The following is a 17277-nucleotide window of genomic DNA, read 5'->3' as shown; positions in this document are numbered from 1 at the left end:
TTCGGCGTACAAGGGACCTGAATATCTGTGCTGAATATACCGCATTTATAACTCCTCCGCGTGCCCCTTCCCGCCCCTCAGGCGCGCGAGCGGCTCCTGAGGGGAGGTGGGGACAGGTGCTGATCCTCCTTTATTTTAACGTCTTTTCCAGATGTGTTTCTGCCATGGTTTTAATAAAAACAGCCAGGTAGCGCTTTTTTTCCCTTCCCCTCCTGTTTGTGCCGGCTGTGTCGCTCCCCGCGGTACCTGAAGATAAGGAAAAGCGAGGGTTTTGGAGGTTTCTCGGAGTTTTGGGGTTTGTCGGTGGGTTTGGAAAGTGAGTTATGTACAGGGTAATGGGGTGGTGAGAGAGAAGAAAATTCACATAGGAACAGCAAAACTTGGGAAAAAATATTCTCTTAGAATACTTCAGGACAATACCCCCATCAGCACACAGGTGTAAGCTATTATTTGGGTAACAAGCACTTAATTACTTCCCTACTGCAAATGGAAAATAATCAAAAAACTACTGGTGTTTGTAATTGCAATAGAAGAATGAAAAACTAAATTATGAGCGGGTTGTTTCTTCTTCTTAGTGTTAGTGTAGCTCCTATAAAGTGTTGGCTCTGGTTTGTGTACAAATCAGAATTCCTGACCTCCAGGAACTCTAAGGAATGAGCTCACCTCCTCCTGCATGAGGTAAAAACGGGTCTCCATCCCTGTCTGTTGTTTCCAGGAAAATGTTTCCCTCATAAATAATTTTTATTGTTTTTCAGGAGTTTCTAGACTGCAGCAAAATGCAGGTGACTTGACAGTGGAAATTGTTGCCTCCGAAAGTAACATTTTATGAGCTACAGTTTTCTCAGTGCTGCATGCTCTTACTTCAGCACATTATCCATCTTATATGGAGCTGCAGGTAAATCACACTCTAAGCTAGGGGAAAAAATGAAGAGGCAAATTGTTATAAAATGAAATTTTGTTCTCCTATTTTTGTCAAAATACTTTATTCTTATTTAGTGTTGAATGTTGCAGTAAATTGCAGAGAAGGTAATTAATTGACCAAATACTGAAAATACATCCTGTTTAGAAACATGATAAAAAAGGAGGAAATTATTCTATACTTAAGGATATGATATTTTTTCTACTGATCTCATCTTTATGTAGACTTATAACCAATGGAAAGAAGGTGTTGAAACAACTCAAAGTTATATATAGGAGTATTAATAAGGTACTGGTCTTTATTTTACTCTCAGTTAAATTCTGGATGTTTGCCTTAACTGGTGTGAAATGCAAAAAGGTGAGTGTTGTAACTGAGAGCACTGGAAGAAATGACAGTTCTGATGCTGAGCATTTACATTGTGGGCTTTAATATTCAGTTGAGATTGTCTTGCTTGATGGCTGCTTTGGTGAACTGTCCCTGGGAAAGGTCCACAGAAAGATACAAAAATACAAGCACAGAATGGTCTGGGTTGAAAGGGGACTTTTAAGCCGTGGACAGGGACACCTTCCACCATGCAGGGTGCTCCAAGCCCCATCCAGCCTTGGCTTGGACACTTCAGGGCTTGCATGTGTTCAGTGTTTTTCCAATCAAAATGTCTTGAAAATTTCACAAGGATGAAAGAGTGAGGGGCAAGCAGAATGTGTGCTGGAAATAATGAAGTGAAATAAATCCCATGAACTTGTCTGCAAGGATGTACAGCTGTCACATTCAGCATGACAGTGGTGGCACTCAGGTGTTAGGGCAAGGTGTGGCGAACAGGAACACATTCAGCACAGTCTTGTGTTTAATCAAAAAACCTCCATTCATTAAAAGCATTTAATGCAACCTGGGTTTGGGTTTAATAAACAAGCCAATGTTACAGACATTTAAATGGACATTGTGCCACAAGGACACATGTGGTGTGGCATTAAGCTCCAAAGCAGGCGGTACAATAAATTGCTGAATTGAGTGTAAAATGAAGCATATATTACTGTGTGACCTCGTTATAATGAGGGTCTAGGTGTTAACAAAACAAGAAGTGTTTTTAATTGGAAAAGGTACTTTGCTATAGCATCTTCATTTTTAACAACTTGTGCTTTTAAATAGACTGAAGTCAAAGATCAGCTGAAGTTTCAGTAGATTTTTTTAATGTGTATGTGCTCTTTCCCCTAGGAACAATGACCATCTGGGTGAAAATAGACTATTTTAGAAAAAACACCTTTTGTGTCCCATGTCTGTATTTAAAGAATGTCTGTTTAGTATTGGGTTTGAGAGGTAAATACTACAGGGAAGTTTTTCAGCATGACTTATCAAACTTTATGGCTTCAAAGGAAGAAACAGAAGCTTCATTTTCAGTACTTCCTTTAGGATGCTGTTTATTTGATGAAACTATTATGCCATAAAAACGGAAAGATTTGTGAAGGATGATGGTCTCTGGCAACGTTTATCCACACAAATCACTTCCTTCTTGGAATCAGAAGTGCTCTTATATAGACCATGAAACACAAAGAGCAGAAAAACAGGAGTTAAACCAAAGCACAGTATTAAAAACACTGTTGGGAGATCATGGAAAGGGAATGCTAATGGGCCTGAGAGATTCTGAGTCTTCTTCCAATGTCTTTTCCCCGTTTGTTCCACACAAATCATCACCACACAGGCATTCTTCAGGAGGAAGAACATGCAACACATGATGTCAGGTTGGCTCTCAGAATCTCCTCATTTCAGACAGGAAGAGGTTGTTGGATAATGGGAATGTGCTCTTGGGGTTTGGAGAATGTATTATAAGCCTGGTGGGCAAACCCTCATGCTTCTTGATCAGCTAATGCAAACTCTTTTCCCAAGGTGATTTACAAGTTCTCATTATTTTGTTCAGAAGTAGAAATGTGGAACTCATCAGGCAAATGTGGGTGTGCTCATTTGTTGAAGAAAGGCAAGTCAAGAGTTGCATGTGAGGTTCAATGAAACTGATTTTGTGATACAAATATGTTCTAATGTCTGGAAGGGTTATGGCTTTGTGCAGCTCTGTGCTGCCTATGCTGAAAATGCCTGATGTAGATTAAATTTCAAAAATAATCTAAGTTTCAAGTGGTTGTCAAGTTTCTGATCCAGGGTATTTTTTTTTTTTTTTTACCAGGATGACTACTACAAACAGCCAATTAGGTGTTTAAATTATGCTGTCTTTGTAAAGTGATATTGTAATTATCTTATAATGAGATACTTTCCTATTTCTAGTCTAAGCTATCTGTAAGTAGGGGCACATCTGTATTTTTCTTTATTTTCTCCCACTGATCAATATTTAGAAGTTAATTTATAAAGCAAATTTACAAAGTGGTGCTACACTGAGTGCCAGCAAGAGCAGTTTGTGTCAGAGGCCCTTCTTGATGAAGGATTTCTGGACAGTGGGACTAAGGAGAGCAGTTCTGCCAAAGGTTTGGCATCTCTCATAAGGAGTCTCATGGTTCAGATAAATGTCAGAAGGGGTTTGCTGGCTGCTGGAATTAGACAGTTGTGTGATGCAGAGTTTTCTTTTGATATCAGCATGGTGTTAAAGGGGCTCACTACCTTGCAAACTGGAACCACAAGTCAATCAGCTGAATTCAAACAGTGATGGTTTTCTATTTACATACACTGAGAAACAGGAAACTTGAAGAGTTTGGGGAAGAGACCCACTGGGTACAAAAGATGGCATTTGATTTATTATTATTTTAATTGCTTAACAGTGCTAAGGGAGAGTATAACTAAAGTCCCTGGAGCAGTCTTTAAAGGAAGGAAGAAAAATATTGAAAAATGTTGTTTTTAGCCTTTAATGTTTCATCCATGTAAACACAAATTTAAATACAGGGGCTGATCACATCTGCTGAAGTTTCTCCTTCACAGAAGCAATGCTGACAGGTCAAACACAGCTGCCCAGAAAATGGTGGAATGCAAGGACTGTGTGGTGCCTCCATCCAAGTACACATCCCAATCTCGTGTTCCCATGCTGGCAGAGCATGACCATGGATGGGCTCCTGCCAGGCTGGCCTGGAGTCCTAAAGGGGCCTTTGAAATGTGCCAGCATGAAGTGCTCACTTTATATTTTGGTTTGGGATGATGTTTTCTGGCTCATGGCATAGCTGCAGTCTGATGAAGTGTCTAAGGCCTGCAAGAGGAAGGGTAAGGATTTTCTTTGAGCTGCTTGCCATTTTCCCCTCCCTCTGGCTGTCCTGAGGTAACTGTATGATGCTTGTACCCTCAACTGTCTGCTCTGTTTCTGCTAGCTGTTAAGTTCTGCACCTTTAAAACTAGTTCAGAGAGCAAAGGGAGAAAGAAGAAGCGAGGAGTTTGTTATCAAAAGCTGCACTTGCTCCCCAGCATCCTTCTCCTAGACTGTGTGGACAGCAGGGGAGAGCTCTCCTTTGTTTTTTAGTTAGTTTTTTTGCTAGCTAAGGCAGAGAAGTTCCCCAAACTGTGGTTTTTCTTTTTCTTAGAACAGTTCAAACCTGCTCTAGACTAAAAACCCAGAAAACCACCAAAATCTCACATCTGTAGCCCACCAGGCAGAGATGCTGCATTCCAGTGCTGGAGGGACTGATAATTGAGTGAGCCGAGCTGCACCTCACAAAAATTTTCTACCTTTGTCATGTGTTCAAAACAATGAGAAGATTGGTTGCTTTGTATTGTTCATTTTTTATGCTAGTAAATACCTATTAAATAAACAGTTTTTTTCCACTTTTCTCCAAAGAAATCTTTCCCAAAACAAATTAAAAGAACTTATATTTGCTTTCTAAAAAAACCCCAACTCAAAAGTTTCCTCCAAAATTTGCCCTAAGCCAGGACACTCATCAGTATCTTCCTCCTGAGCTGATACTCTGCAATTAATCACTCTGATGGAGTTTACTAAAAAATATACTGATTATTCTAAAAGAGTTTAATAATTTTTCCTTAGATTATTTTGAAAAACAACTGTGCCACTGCACTTAGGTTGAGAGGGACATTATGATCCATATTGGGGGTAGTTATGCACAGCAAGAGAAAAGGAGAATAACTTCTTGACTTAACTGTAGTCAGGGAAGATAATCTGATCCACTCTGTAGTTTAGAGATCATTTTCTAGTAGATGAAAGAGATTCTCCCCTAAGTATTTATTAATATATGCTTGGGATATATTTAAAACACATTTGATTGATAAAATTTGGGATTAAAATCAAGAAAAAGAGAAACAGTTTTTATTGACAAGGCTGATACTAAACATGCCAGAAGATGTGCTTTGTATCCCATTCCAACTCTAAAAACATCTAAAATGGGCTCATTTAGAGTGATTCCTTTATCAGCTGTGCTGGTTCTGAGTGCAGTCAGTGGCTTCAGTGGCTCCTCTGAGCAGTTTGTCAGGGCAGGGTGGCGTTTCCTGACTGCCTGGAGCTTGGTTAGAATCTGCAAAATGGTGATTTGAATATGTTGAATGTGAACTTGGTAAATATCTGTTTCATTTCAATGTTGTCATAAATGAGGAGGGAAATCTGATTTCTAATACAGAAATATAATGACTGGTCTGTTGTGTGTTATAGCTGTACTTGCTATTCCTTCTTGTAGATGTGAAAACTGATCAGAGAAAAACAAATCTGAAAACTAGAAGTTTTCCTTCTCTCCATTTCTGTGCCACTGCTAAGCCTCACAAAAGCCCTCTCCTGGTTTCCATAGAAATGGCCTGTCTGCTGATTGGAGGTAAAGGTTCATTTCCCTTTCTTCTTGTATATGTAAAGTCTGAGTTTCCTGAGAGATTGTTTTATCCACTGCATCCTTCATGTATAGAAGGGCAACCCAGGTAGAGGGGCTGGTGGAACTGGGGAAACTTCCTCTCCCAAGGAAAAAAACTGGATTTATTTGACTGAAGAGCAGAGAAAAAAGGCTTGTGTGTGTCACATGTGCATTTCTGTGCATCGGAACAGAACCAGCTCTGTGTGTGCATGCTCCACAATGTGCTCTTGCTCCTATAATTTTCCTGTGATCCCACTGGAACATCAGCGAGCAGATTTAGGAGATCCTGAGTTAAAGCCATACAGATGTAGTCTCAATTCCTCACTGGGCTGAGTTTTATATACACAAGATTTTCTGTTTACAGTTTGTTTGCATTAGAATACACCCATTTCTTTGAACCATATGATAGGAGATGACTAGAAAATGTATTGGGGAACCACCCACAAATTGTTTACTGTGAGTAAGGTCTTAATCTATGCTACAGGATTTCTTCCTAGTTTAGTTTGAGACATTTATGTCTACAAAAATAAAATTCAGAATTTAGTTCTGATGAGTGTTATTCTTCTAACTTTCAATAAAATTGCTTTCACTGAGTTACTCTAACAGAGTTATTTTAAAAATAAACAGGAAATCATGAGGCATATCCTCAAATTTGTTATCTAGTGTTTTGAATCCAGATGATGAGAGTTTTGACAATTCTGCCCATAGTGTTCAGTGCATTACTGATGCTCATTGACATGAAGAAAAGCAGAATTTATTCTGCTGTTTCTGAGATCGAGTTTGATGTTGCTGAAATAAGTGATATATTATTTTCATAATGCTGTTTTCTGTTTGTGTTCTGCTTTTTTCCCTTTTTATTACCTTTGCTCCCCTTGACATTTTCAGGAATATTAAATCTTCCCAATAGAGCCGTTTACTTCTATACTAGCAAAAAGGTCATCTTAAGAAATTCCAAAGAACAGTACTACTGAAGGGCTTGGGGATTTTTGTAGTGCTTTGGGTTTTCTTTCTACTTTTGCAGACTCATCACTTGTCTTTCAGATACCATTTCTACCTTCTCACCTGCCAACATGGAGCAGTAATTAAAGCAAACCCCGCTGTGATCATATCCTTCATTTGTGCTCTTTCAGGAGTGCCCATGAAGGGAACATTTATTTTGTCGTTGCTCAGCTGCAGGTGACAGCTTCAAAATACCCTCTCAGCTACTTTGGGGGAGTTGTTGCCTTCAGTCCCAAATAAGTGCCAGGGATAAAATCAGTGGCCCGAGACTGCTCCTGTTTCACTTCCAATGGTTAAAGACATCACACAGATTCTTTATTTCCTTTTGGTGGTTTGCTTGTAGTAACAGTTCTGTTTCCATTCCATTTGTGCTCAGAATTTTGAGCAATAATATATGCAGTCCTAGAAAACTGAGGTAATACTTGTCTTCCAAATTTTCTGGCATTTCCTAACATACATGAGAAATTGCTGCGTTTCTTACAGAGGAACAAATCTTGTCAGGTTTGGCATATTCTACATATGTAACTATTGCTTGAATACAATTACATAGGACAGAGATGATCTGTGTTACTTAATTAAATGTGATATATTGGTATAGCAACATTTTTGTGTTCTTGAGCATTTAAAAGTGTTTTAAATGGTTTTGCTGTTTTCAAAAAGTAGCATCCTTTTCAGTTCATTTAAGTGTAAATATTTATTAACATCTATGGTTTCCTCTAATTATATAAATGGAACAAACCAAACACACCCAGATTGTTATATTTTCTGCAATAGGGCTCTATTTTATAATCAGTCCTCTTAGTTTTCTGTGTATATGTATGATCAGACTAGAACTACCTGTACTGAATCTTCAGCTGTATCATTCTTTGTGTCAGTTTCTGAAGCAAATTACCTGCTAGCAAAGATACTGAAAGATAAATCTTAGCAATACAAAGTCCCTGAGATTTTTGCAATAATTAAAATATTTTGGTTATAGCCTCAGATTTCCTGCTTAGAAATCACCACTCTGAATGCAGATAAATGAAGATGGTCCCCTGTGAAATTGAGTTTCCAAGGTGGGGGGTGGCAGTGGTGGAGAAATCCAATCTTGCTTTTTCTTTTTTCCTGTTTTGTTTTTTCCTTTCTGTTCATTCTGAAACTATGACTTGATGAATGTCATTAGGCTGTAATCCATTTATTCCATGTGGTGGTGGGAACAGAGAATTTGACAGTTCATTTGGACTGAGTGAACCAGAGTCACTCTGAGCTGAGCCCCCGCTGCCATCAAACTGTGAGATTTTCTTCTTGATCATTTTTCTCTCTTTTGCTCGGCGATTCTGGAACCAGATTTTCACCTGGGGCATTATAAATGATACCTGATTAATTCAAAGTGCTACTCAACCTTTTACAGTAATCATAGCAATGAAAATGTAGGTAGGTTCAAAAACACTATTTAAGAAATTCAAAATGGACAAACAAAAATCCACGAGGGCAAAAAGCCCCAAAGCTAAAACCAAACCAATAAACCCTCCAGAAACAAAATACTGAATTTGTACAGTGAAAAGATTTTGCATTATTCTGTATTAATTTTTGCCATAATAACAAATGGAAAATTGATATTTTTTCTTTATTGATTTCTTTTTTCCTTGGGCCTGGTGTTAAGTGAACAGACTGTGTTATATTTAGGAACACAGAAATCAGTGAACTCATTGAGACTCAGGCCACAGAGTTCATAATTTCATCTTTGCCATTGTCATAATTTAGGAAGCTGCAATTGTGGATTAATTGTGAAGATTGCTTTATTATCTATATTACAGGTTAATTCAAAGCCAAGTAGTGAGGGTTCTTTTTCTTCATTTATGTTGTGGTTTTTGTGTGTGCATATACTCTTATTTATTTAAAAGCTTTGATTGTTTTTATTGTTGTAATATATATTTAAATATGTATTTTACAGATACATATGTATGGATATAGTATAAATAGATATATCAGCATTACTTAGACAGTCGATTTCCCAGGTTCCTTGTGTGGGTGAAAGACTTATCTCTATTTTCTTTCCTTATGTGAAAGTGTGAATGAGGAGGAGCTTCTCTTTGTGTTTCCCTGCTTGCTAACTGTGTTCTTAATTCACAGTATTTGTTACAGCCTTTAAGGTGTGTTGAATACAATACAATATAGAAATTTGTACCCTTGCTTTGTGTTAAAAATCTCAGTGGTTTATATTTATTTTTTACTGTCTCTCTGGTATCGGCAGGAAGAAGCATTTAACTTTATCTGTCCTGTGGAAATGCTGATCAATTATGTATTTTGTCTATATTATATATGTGAAGGAACCTTACCAGGTAAAAAGGGGCTGGCATTAGGAGCAGCAGCTCTGTAAAAGGAAACTGCTGATTTTCTGCAGGATCACTGGTGACTCCCGGCATGTCTGTGTTCTAAATCAGCCAGCTTGCATAACATTAAGGTGGAGGTTGCAAATCTCTCATAATTGCAGTTCTCTGAAAATTTTCCAGTGCAGCTCTATCCTATTGTGTCTTTAGTCTATCCATGATAAACTTGGTTTTTGTCGTTCCTGCCTGGGAGCACTCACAGTCTGTGCAGTGCACTCTGTACTATTTTGATTTGGGACTGAGCATCACTGCACTAAAGTATTTTTATAAAATCCCAGTGCTTGATCCTAAAACACCAGTGATTGTATCTACATTCCTATGCTTCCAGCCTCCATTGGTCCCTCTCTATTCTATGCTCTGCCACAGGCTGAGTGCAGAATCAGAGGAAGCCACTGAAAGAGGAACATGTTAAGAGATGTGAATGTGTATATTTAGAAAGAACAAAAGCTTGTAAAATTCTAAGAAGAAAGATCTCTACTTAATATTTACCTCAGGGCAATAATCTGGTTTTTAAATGAGATGACTAATTCAGTACCACCAAATCTGCCCTTCTCCTCCAGCTGTAGCAGAACCATTGCAATTCTGGAGGCTTGGATCCAGCAGTTATTATTTCCACACACTGCAGAGCTGTGCTTGGGAGAAGTGCTCTCCAACACAGGGATTTTAGGGAATTCTCATCCTGAATTCCTGTAGTGTCTGTATGAACATGGCTAATGTAGCTGTGCCCTGCTCAGGAGCCTGGCTTTATCCAGGACAGAGATTAAAAATGTGCTAGACACGAGTGAAGGCAGAGCTGCTCTCCAAGAGAGCAACGATCCGAGTATGCGTTTGAACATTCCCTGGATGGATAGTCTTGGCTACACATATGTGTGGCAAAAAGAGATCCTGACTTGAAAATCCAAGGCTGTAAAACCCCCCTGAATACGCTGAAATCTGACAAAGGAAGAATGTAGCCTGTGGAAATTGTGGCAATATATTTGTAACAAAAAACCCCATAGATATTTCATTGGATTAAGTTTTAACTTTCCTGTCTTCCAGCTGAAATATATAAAATACTTTGGATTTTTTGCTGGCCATTATTTGGTGGAGTTTCACGAAGAAATAAACTTTTGAATTTAGTAACTCTTGGGACCATAGCTAAGATCCTATTAAGCTGAAGTATTTAAATTCCAGCTGGCTAGCAAGCTAGAAAGTAAGAATAACTATTTTAAACGTATAAGTTAACTCCTAATGTTGAGTTCTGTATAACTGGAGGGTTCTGTCAAATTAGCCTGTTAATACCTGTGGGGTTGTGTGTCAAATGCAGAGAGGCAGGAGGTGGCTGCTGCTGTGTCCCCTGGCAGTGGCAGTGCCTGGGCACTGGGGCACACCTGAGGGGTGCTCTCTGTACCTGTCTTTCGGAGAGTCCCAGGTTTGCTGCGAGTTCTGACTTCCTCCTGATTGTAATGTATCTGTTGCAGTGAAATTCCTTCTCTAATTCCAGTCTCTGGTGATCTGTGTAAACAACCCGGTACTTTTCTTTTGTTCTTGTTTTACCTGGTTAGAAAAGAAGGATTATTCATATATTGAATTGAATTTTCCATAGCAGCTTGCAAACATCTCAGGCATTTCCCAGACATTAATTAAACTACAGAATACTTGTATGGGATTGTTTACTGTGGTACAGAGGAGGAATAGAGGTGCAGGGTGAAATAACAGTGTTGGTTACCATAACTGCCCTTCCCTCTTTATTTTCCCTCTCTGTAAACATATATTTAAATGTGAAGCTCTTAAGTGATAAACACCCTGAAGCATCTTAAATAATTCATAGCAGTACAGAATTGGTGCTGGCTATATTAATCTCAAAGGAGTTTCATTTCAGTGCTCACTGCAGTGACTTCTGTGTCTGTGAGAACATAAATACCCAGGATTTCAAGACTGAGCCTCAGTCACAATTTGTGCAGTTGTATTGTGGCCTAATTCTTTATCTGAGTTTCTAAAAATTGCTTCTGTAGCACAAAGAGGTGTCCTACTAGAAATATTTTTCCTTTCTTGTGTGGCCATAGGATAAACTTAGAAGTTCAATAATAATTTAATGTACATTTTCATAAAGGGTCCAGTCTTGCAAGGTGCTGAGTGCCTGTAGGATATTCCTGAGGGTACTCTATGCTGGGCTTCCCTTTAGAGTTGAAGGTACTTGACAATTTGTAAGATGAGTCAATAAAATCTTGTAAAAGGATTTCAGGATCATCCTCTTTCTAATGTATAAAAGAAATATTCTTAGATATACCAGATAAATACTGTTATGAGAAGCATTACTAAATGTTTAGAATGCATCTCTCATTTAATATACTTTTTAAGCAATTCTTCATGTAATAATAATCCAGAGAGATCAGTTTTCAACTTATTTGTTCTCCTTTGCACTTTCAACAGCCAACTAGATAGTTTTCCTTTTTTCTTCTGATCTTCCCAGTTTTTTTTGATGTGAGTTTTCTGGGACAAACTGTAGGACAAAGACTCCTTTAAAGTGGTTCCCTAAAATCCATTGAGGTGTTAAGATGAAGCACACGCCACACAAAGGAGCGACAAGGAGATCTTATCAAGAACCCCTTTCACATTCAGAAACACAAGCCAATTGGTTTGGAATTTACAAGCCCTAAACAAATGTCAGACGCTTTCATCTTAGCAGAAGAAAAAGGGACAGAAATAGATGAAGGAATATTTTTTCCTCAGTTCTCTTTAATTTTGGACCGACACCAAGGATAGACTGGGATATTTTTATCTGAAGGTAGACATAACTGAAATAAGCAAATTAGGGATTTTTTCCCAAATCCTATGCCACTTCAACTTCCAGCATGGAAGATTTTCCTGCCTAAATTTGCAGGACTAAATCATTCAACTAAGTTTACTTTTTTCATGGTACAAATCTTTGGCTTTGAAATATTTGCCCTCAGTGATAGTTCTAATGCTAACAATAGTATAGATATTCAGGTTCCTTGTAAACTGAGGGCTTAGAGGGAATCTTTGAAAACAAGTTAAAATTCAACAAGGTTATTCCGGCCTCACTATAATCAGCAAATATAACCATGATTTGAGGGGGTGGAGAAAAGGACTAGTTTTCCCCATTCCCCTTGGTCATAAAATTCACAGAGTATTTCTTCTGAAGACAATAAAGCTGGGAGAAGGCCTCTTTATTTGCTGTGAAAATCATCACCCTTTCCGGCAATATAACTCCTGAAGAAAAGAGAGAGAAGGAAGAGACAAGACTGCATATCAAAGCAAAGTGAAGTGTTAAAAGGGTCTGTTGCCTCAATATGACAGATAGGCCTCAAAACCTCAGACAATGTAGGCCAGTGGAAAATACATGTCACAACTAATTTACAAAGAAAAATAAATTAGCATTAAAGCAGGGGCCTGGCCTTTTTTCCTGCTATTCTGTTTTGCTTTCTGGCCATGTTTCTGCTGTACTGTAATCTGAATTACTTGTACATCACAGCTTGTTTAAACAAAGACATAAAATGTGTTGACTATAGTTTAAAAAAAGTCCTGTGGCTGAGCTTGTAACATATGAAAATCATGTTGATCTTTTGTTTAGTCCTGTTGAAGTCCCTTCTCTTTCTGAGAAGGGTCACTCCCAGATGAAGTTTCAAAATCTTATACTAGGCCCTTTAGAGACCTTTTCAGTAAGTTTTACACTTTGAAGGTTTTCTTGCTCTCAGAAAATGCACATCTTGTCCTGTTGATTACACAAAGTTTAGAAAATAATTGGAAGTTCTGCTCCAGCATAACTGAAGTAGATGGCAGATTTTATAATAGATTTTCAGTAAAACCCGAATCAGACTGTCGGGAATTCTGTAGATGTTCTTTTCCTCACTTGGAGGGCCTGACTGGGAAGGTCTCTTTACCAAGCCCACTTTCCACGTTTATTTTTTTTTTTAAAAATTCTTATTGCCTTGTGTATTTGTGTGTAATGTTTGTGTGTTTGAAGTATAACCAGGGTTGCTTCTGAATATACGGTTATGGTCCTTTAGTCAGAGAATGTTTCATTTCAAATCACATTTTATCTGTTGAAAGGACAGAGTACTTCTGTCTTTGATCTTGTTTCATCTTGAAGATTGACTTTATCAGGTAAATTTTCATTTCACTTCACCTGCAATTGAATTTTGTTTTGTATCAAATGCTAAATAAGAATACTGAATCAGAATGTAGTGTATTTAATAGAGTCTAAACAGAGAGGAAACAATTCCCACAGATATTTCCTCGCTCAAAATAATTCCCACTGTCTTTAGGACACTATTTCAAGAGGCTCTCTCATCTAATTAGATGTGTTGTGGTTTCTGTTACTCCATTCTGCTCACATACACTGATGTGTGTACACACTGGTGGAGTTAAGGACATACATGTTTATGCATAGAATTGTATTTGTAGAGTTTAGGGCTGTAATTCTGGGATTTTAAAGCAATGAACTTTATTAAGCAGTGATAACATTGAAGGAGAGAAACCAGTAGCTACTTTGATAAACCAAATAATATTATGGCAATAAGGAAAAACAGCAAGTGTGTTTCAAAGAGGGGTTATAATGGCATCAAGTCAGTTTTCTTCTAGAGAAAACACTGTTAAGTTGGTACAGAGCAGTGCATAATTCTAGCCATGTAATTTATTTGAATTCTCTTCCATTTACCACAATTTTTTTCTGTATCAGGATTAATTTTTTTTTTTTTTGGTTTTTTGTTTTTTTTTTGGTTTTTTTTTAATGCCAGTGAAAGGCTAAATCTGTCTGGTACTTTTCTTGTTTTGCACAATTACCACGTTTGTACTTTACTCTCATGATCTCTTTTTTTAAGGTGGGTTGATGCCTTGCCTCACTTCTGTGAAGTCCTCGGCTGTTTTTAACACTTCAAAGGATTGGGTTCTAGGAATGCACAGCCTCAGGACATGCAGCTATTGATGGGCTCTGTTCCACCTGTCCCGAATGGTTCATAAAGTATTTCAGAATGTGTCTAAATCCTCTGTAAGCACTTTTGAGACTAGAGATTAATTTAGGCCCAAAACAGTGTCTCTGAATTGCAAATATATTTTATAAATTTGGACAAGTGCATGAGAAACTTTTCAGGGTCTTCCAAGACTGTTCAATAAGTGCAAAGCAAGGATTTAGATTAAGTGTGTTAAGCTTTAAGAATGTTATTCTTGAAGAATGCCACACGTTGAAAATTCTGTGCCAACATGACACAGCCAGGGCTGCCTCATTGACAGTCAGTAGTCTCAGCTGAATTTGATCTGCACTCAAGTCTTGCATCACTTCTACACCTGGCAATCTCCAATGATGTTAATGAAGTTACTGGGATTTACATGAGTATACAGAAGGGGGGAAAGCAGACTGAATCTGCCTGGCTTTGAAGGCCCTTGTAGAGGCTCCAAGTGGCAGGAGAGCATTGTGATATCCTAATATTCACCAGCATTTTATATTTAGTAACAGACGCAAAACAATGGGTGCCTGCTTTATAATTAAGAAACAATTTCTAGGCTAATTTTGCTCCTGTGTAGCAACCATTTGAAGAAGGATTTTCTCTGAGGCTGCAGTGCAGATTTTTCTGTGTCTTCTAAGATTGCTCCAATTGTAATTGCTCTGCTTTCTTTTGAGCATTTCTTTGATGCTCCCTAACACACACTTATTACTTTTAACTTGAACAACAGATTTAGCAAACCTTGCTACACCCAGTTTCCACCTTGGGAATATATATGGAAACATTCATCTGGCAGGCAGCTTGTGGCAAGAACAGGCACATCAGTGAGTGCCACTTGGAGAAAGGAGATTTTTAATTGTGTATTTGTGGAGGCTGAAAAATTCTGGCATGTAAGGAGAGTAAAACTGATGTGAAATTAAATGAGAAGGAAGCTTAACCAAGGAATTATGTGATCTGCAAACAAAATACTCCATGCTGATTGTTTGAGTCAGATTGCTTCTCTAGAAATATTTGTGCTCACCTAATAAATCTGGGCAGAAAAATATGAGACACAGGAAAATTGCAGAAAATTGCATAATCACTGCAGTTAGATCAGAGTGCATGGTTTTCTTTATAATTATTGAGAAGCCTATAAGGTTTAAAAAGATCAACCTGATTATATATTGATATCTCCCCTGCAGCACAAAATAACTACGTAGTATTTCTGTCTGTAACTGTTAAATGTTGCTGCATTGCTCCATAACACCTCTATGCCTATCATGTTTATCACACAAAATGCTTTACAGATTGTTCCAACAGGGATTCCTGGAGCTGAGCTCCAGCCGTGTCTGACCACATCAGCCATTCCACTACAGCAACCACAGCTTTTAAGCCTTTATGGGAGAAAGCGAAACTAGCACAAATTTAGTTAAAACTGCATTAAACAGCAGTAGGTTAAATAAATGTCATAATTGACCCACCAACCTCTGTGCTTCAAGTAAAGTTAATTATTTCTAAGCTCATTGATAGCAGAAGATGCTTTCTGAGGTTGGAAGTTGAATTTGCACTCACCAGCAGTGTTGGTTTGCACCGTTTTCCTCATCCACTCATAAGAGCTGTGCCTTTGGCTGTTGGGAGAGATTTGCTGGGCATTAATTGCATCTACAGGAGGTAACCCCGCAGCAGCAGCGGGGTGCAGGGCGCTGTAATCAGCAGAGCTGTAGGAGCCCTGGCCAGGGGACGAGCCATTGATGTGGGCAGCGGGCACGGCGCTGGAAGGGCCTGGGCCGTAGGCGCTCCAGTCCTCGCGCTGGGGGCCATAGTGGGAGCCCCAGGCTGGCGCCGGCTGCCCGTGGGTGTCCAGGGCTGGCACAGGGTGGTATCCCATGTAGTCGGAGTAGGCTGGAGCAGACACGAAGTTTTGCACAGGCAGGTTGTTGTTGGCCCTGGCAGATCCTGGGTACATGCTGGGCTCCTTCTCCAAGAGCGAGCTCACGTACATGGCTGTCCTAGACCATAAACACGGCGTCACAACATCTTGTTCCTCAGTGTCTTCTTTTACTGCTTAGAAAATATTTGAGTTTGGTTTTCTCTAATAATGCCACTCTGCTTGGAATCTTCTACTTCATCCTCTTTTATTATCAACTGTGTTACCAGGTGCTGGTGGTAATGGTTTACCAAGATCTTGTCTGACGTCAGCCCAACTGCCTGCCTCATAATTACATTTACATTCAAATGAAGGGCTGACCAACCCCACCTTGCTGCTGGTTCTGGTGCTTTCTCTTTCAGGGAACTTTTATCTGTCCTATTATCCTGCCCTGATATTCAACAGCATCCCAGACCTGTAAGATGATGCAACAGTTGCTTGGATTTGTAACTTAAATAGTTAAGTAAATTGACGTTTTTAAAAGAAATTAGAATGGTAACTGTAATAGTAATGTTTAATATTCTTCTTGCCTGAAACCTTTGTTTTGTCAGGTTATTACCAATCAACAAAGAAATCTGTAACTCTCTTAATTTTTCATATAATTTTAAAAATCTCCTTTTTAGTCTTTAACGGATACAGTCAGTTTGAATAATTGTAATTAAATAACTTCAGAATATAGAGCACCTTGTAAACAGCATGTCTTGAGTATAAATGTCTCAAAAATGTTCCTCACATTGTTGATGTTTGTGTTTTTCCAGAATGGGAGAGTTTAAAGCTCTGACTGTAAGGCACATGTTCACACTCTCCCCATACAGAGTGATTTAAGAGATCCCTTCATCTGGTGGCCGTTGCAAACTGATAGATTTTAAAAAGCAGACAATAAATCTTCCTAACAAAGATGGTGCCAGAAGCACAAAGAAAATGACTGTAAAAAGTAGTGAAAAAAGTCTTTGATTAGGCCCAGGAATATTGTTGGCTTCTGTTTCAAGCCAACCTTTATCTGCCTGAAAGGAGGCTGGTTCCTTCCTCTGAGGCTGCTGGCTATAGTCTGCTTTCCTTGGCAGCTTAGGCCAGGGAAATCAGCAGGGAGAGACATCTGGGTTGTTAAGTTTGTGAATCAGAAGTGCCCTGATGCTGCTCTGTGACACACGGATGCTCCCTGGGTCAATGTTCGTGTCCCTCTGAGAAAAATGATTCTGAAAGTGGCTTTATATCCAGTTACTAACAGCTTGTTATTAACAGGAGAACTAAACCACACCCTAGGACTTTAGAATTGCCTCTCTGGGTTGTGTAGCTGCAATTTGTGGAGTGAATTCGCTGTATTTTTATTTTGGATGGGTTTCTTTGCAATGAGCTATTTGTAAGGGCT

The 17277-nt window shown here is 38.7% G+C and overlaps 1 protein-coding gene across 2 annotated transcripts; it reads right to left on the bottom strand.

Moving 5' to 3' along the window:
* Window positions 1-7367: 7367 nt before the first annotated feature.
* Window positions 7368-16253, bottom strand: LOC110467908 (homeobox protein CDX-4). 2 transcript variants are annotated; one of them, XM_021525322.3, is made up of 3 exons: window positions 15554-16253; window positions 10450-10595; window positions 7368-8024 (listed from the first exon to the last, which is right to left on the bottom strand). In XM_021525322.3, the coding sequence occupies exons 1-3, from the start codon at window positions 15981-15983 to the stop codon at window positions 7818-7820; spliced, it is 783 nt and encodes a 260-aa protein (XP_021380997.1). In that variant the 5' UTR covers window positions 15984-16253; the 3' UTR covers window positions 7368-7817. The 2 variants fall into 2 exon arrangements, with proteins under 2 accessions (XP_021380997.1, XP_085427178.1); XM_085571052.1 differs by having other exon boundaries at window positions 7819-8024; window positions 10341-10595; window positions 15554-16124.
* Window positions 16254-17277: the final 1024 nt, after the last annotated feature.

This window comes from Lonchura striata, chromosome 4A (assembly GCF_050655825.1).
Source record: "Lonchura striata isolate lonStrDom1 chromosome 4A, ASM5065582v1, whole genome shotgun sequence".
Classification (NCBI taxonomy): Eukaryota; Metazoa; Chordata; class Aves; order Passeriformes; family Estrildidae; genus Lonchura; species Lonchura striata.
Note: the sequence above shows the minus strand (reverse complement) of the source record. Positions and strands in the feature narration are given on the sequence as shown.

Coding starts and splice junctions, on each gene's coding strand:
- LOC110467908 (XM_021525322.3), bottom strand. CDS start 15,983: ATGTACGTGAGCTCGCTCTTGGAGAAGGAGCCCAGCATGTACCCAGGA. Junction 10,596..15,553: donor GGTGCAAACCAACACTGCTG/GTGAGTGCAAAT, acceptor TTTTCTAACCAG/GTAAAACAAGAACAAAAGAA. Junction 8,025..10,449: donor TGGGACTCTCCGAAAGACAG/GTACAGAGAGCA, acceptor ATAATGCCCCAG/GTGAAAATCTGGTTCCAGAA.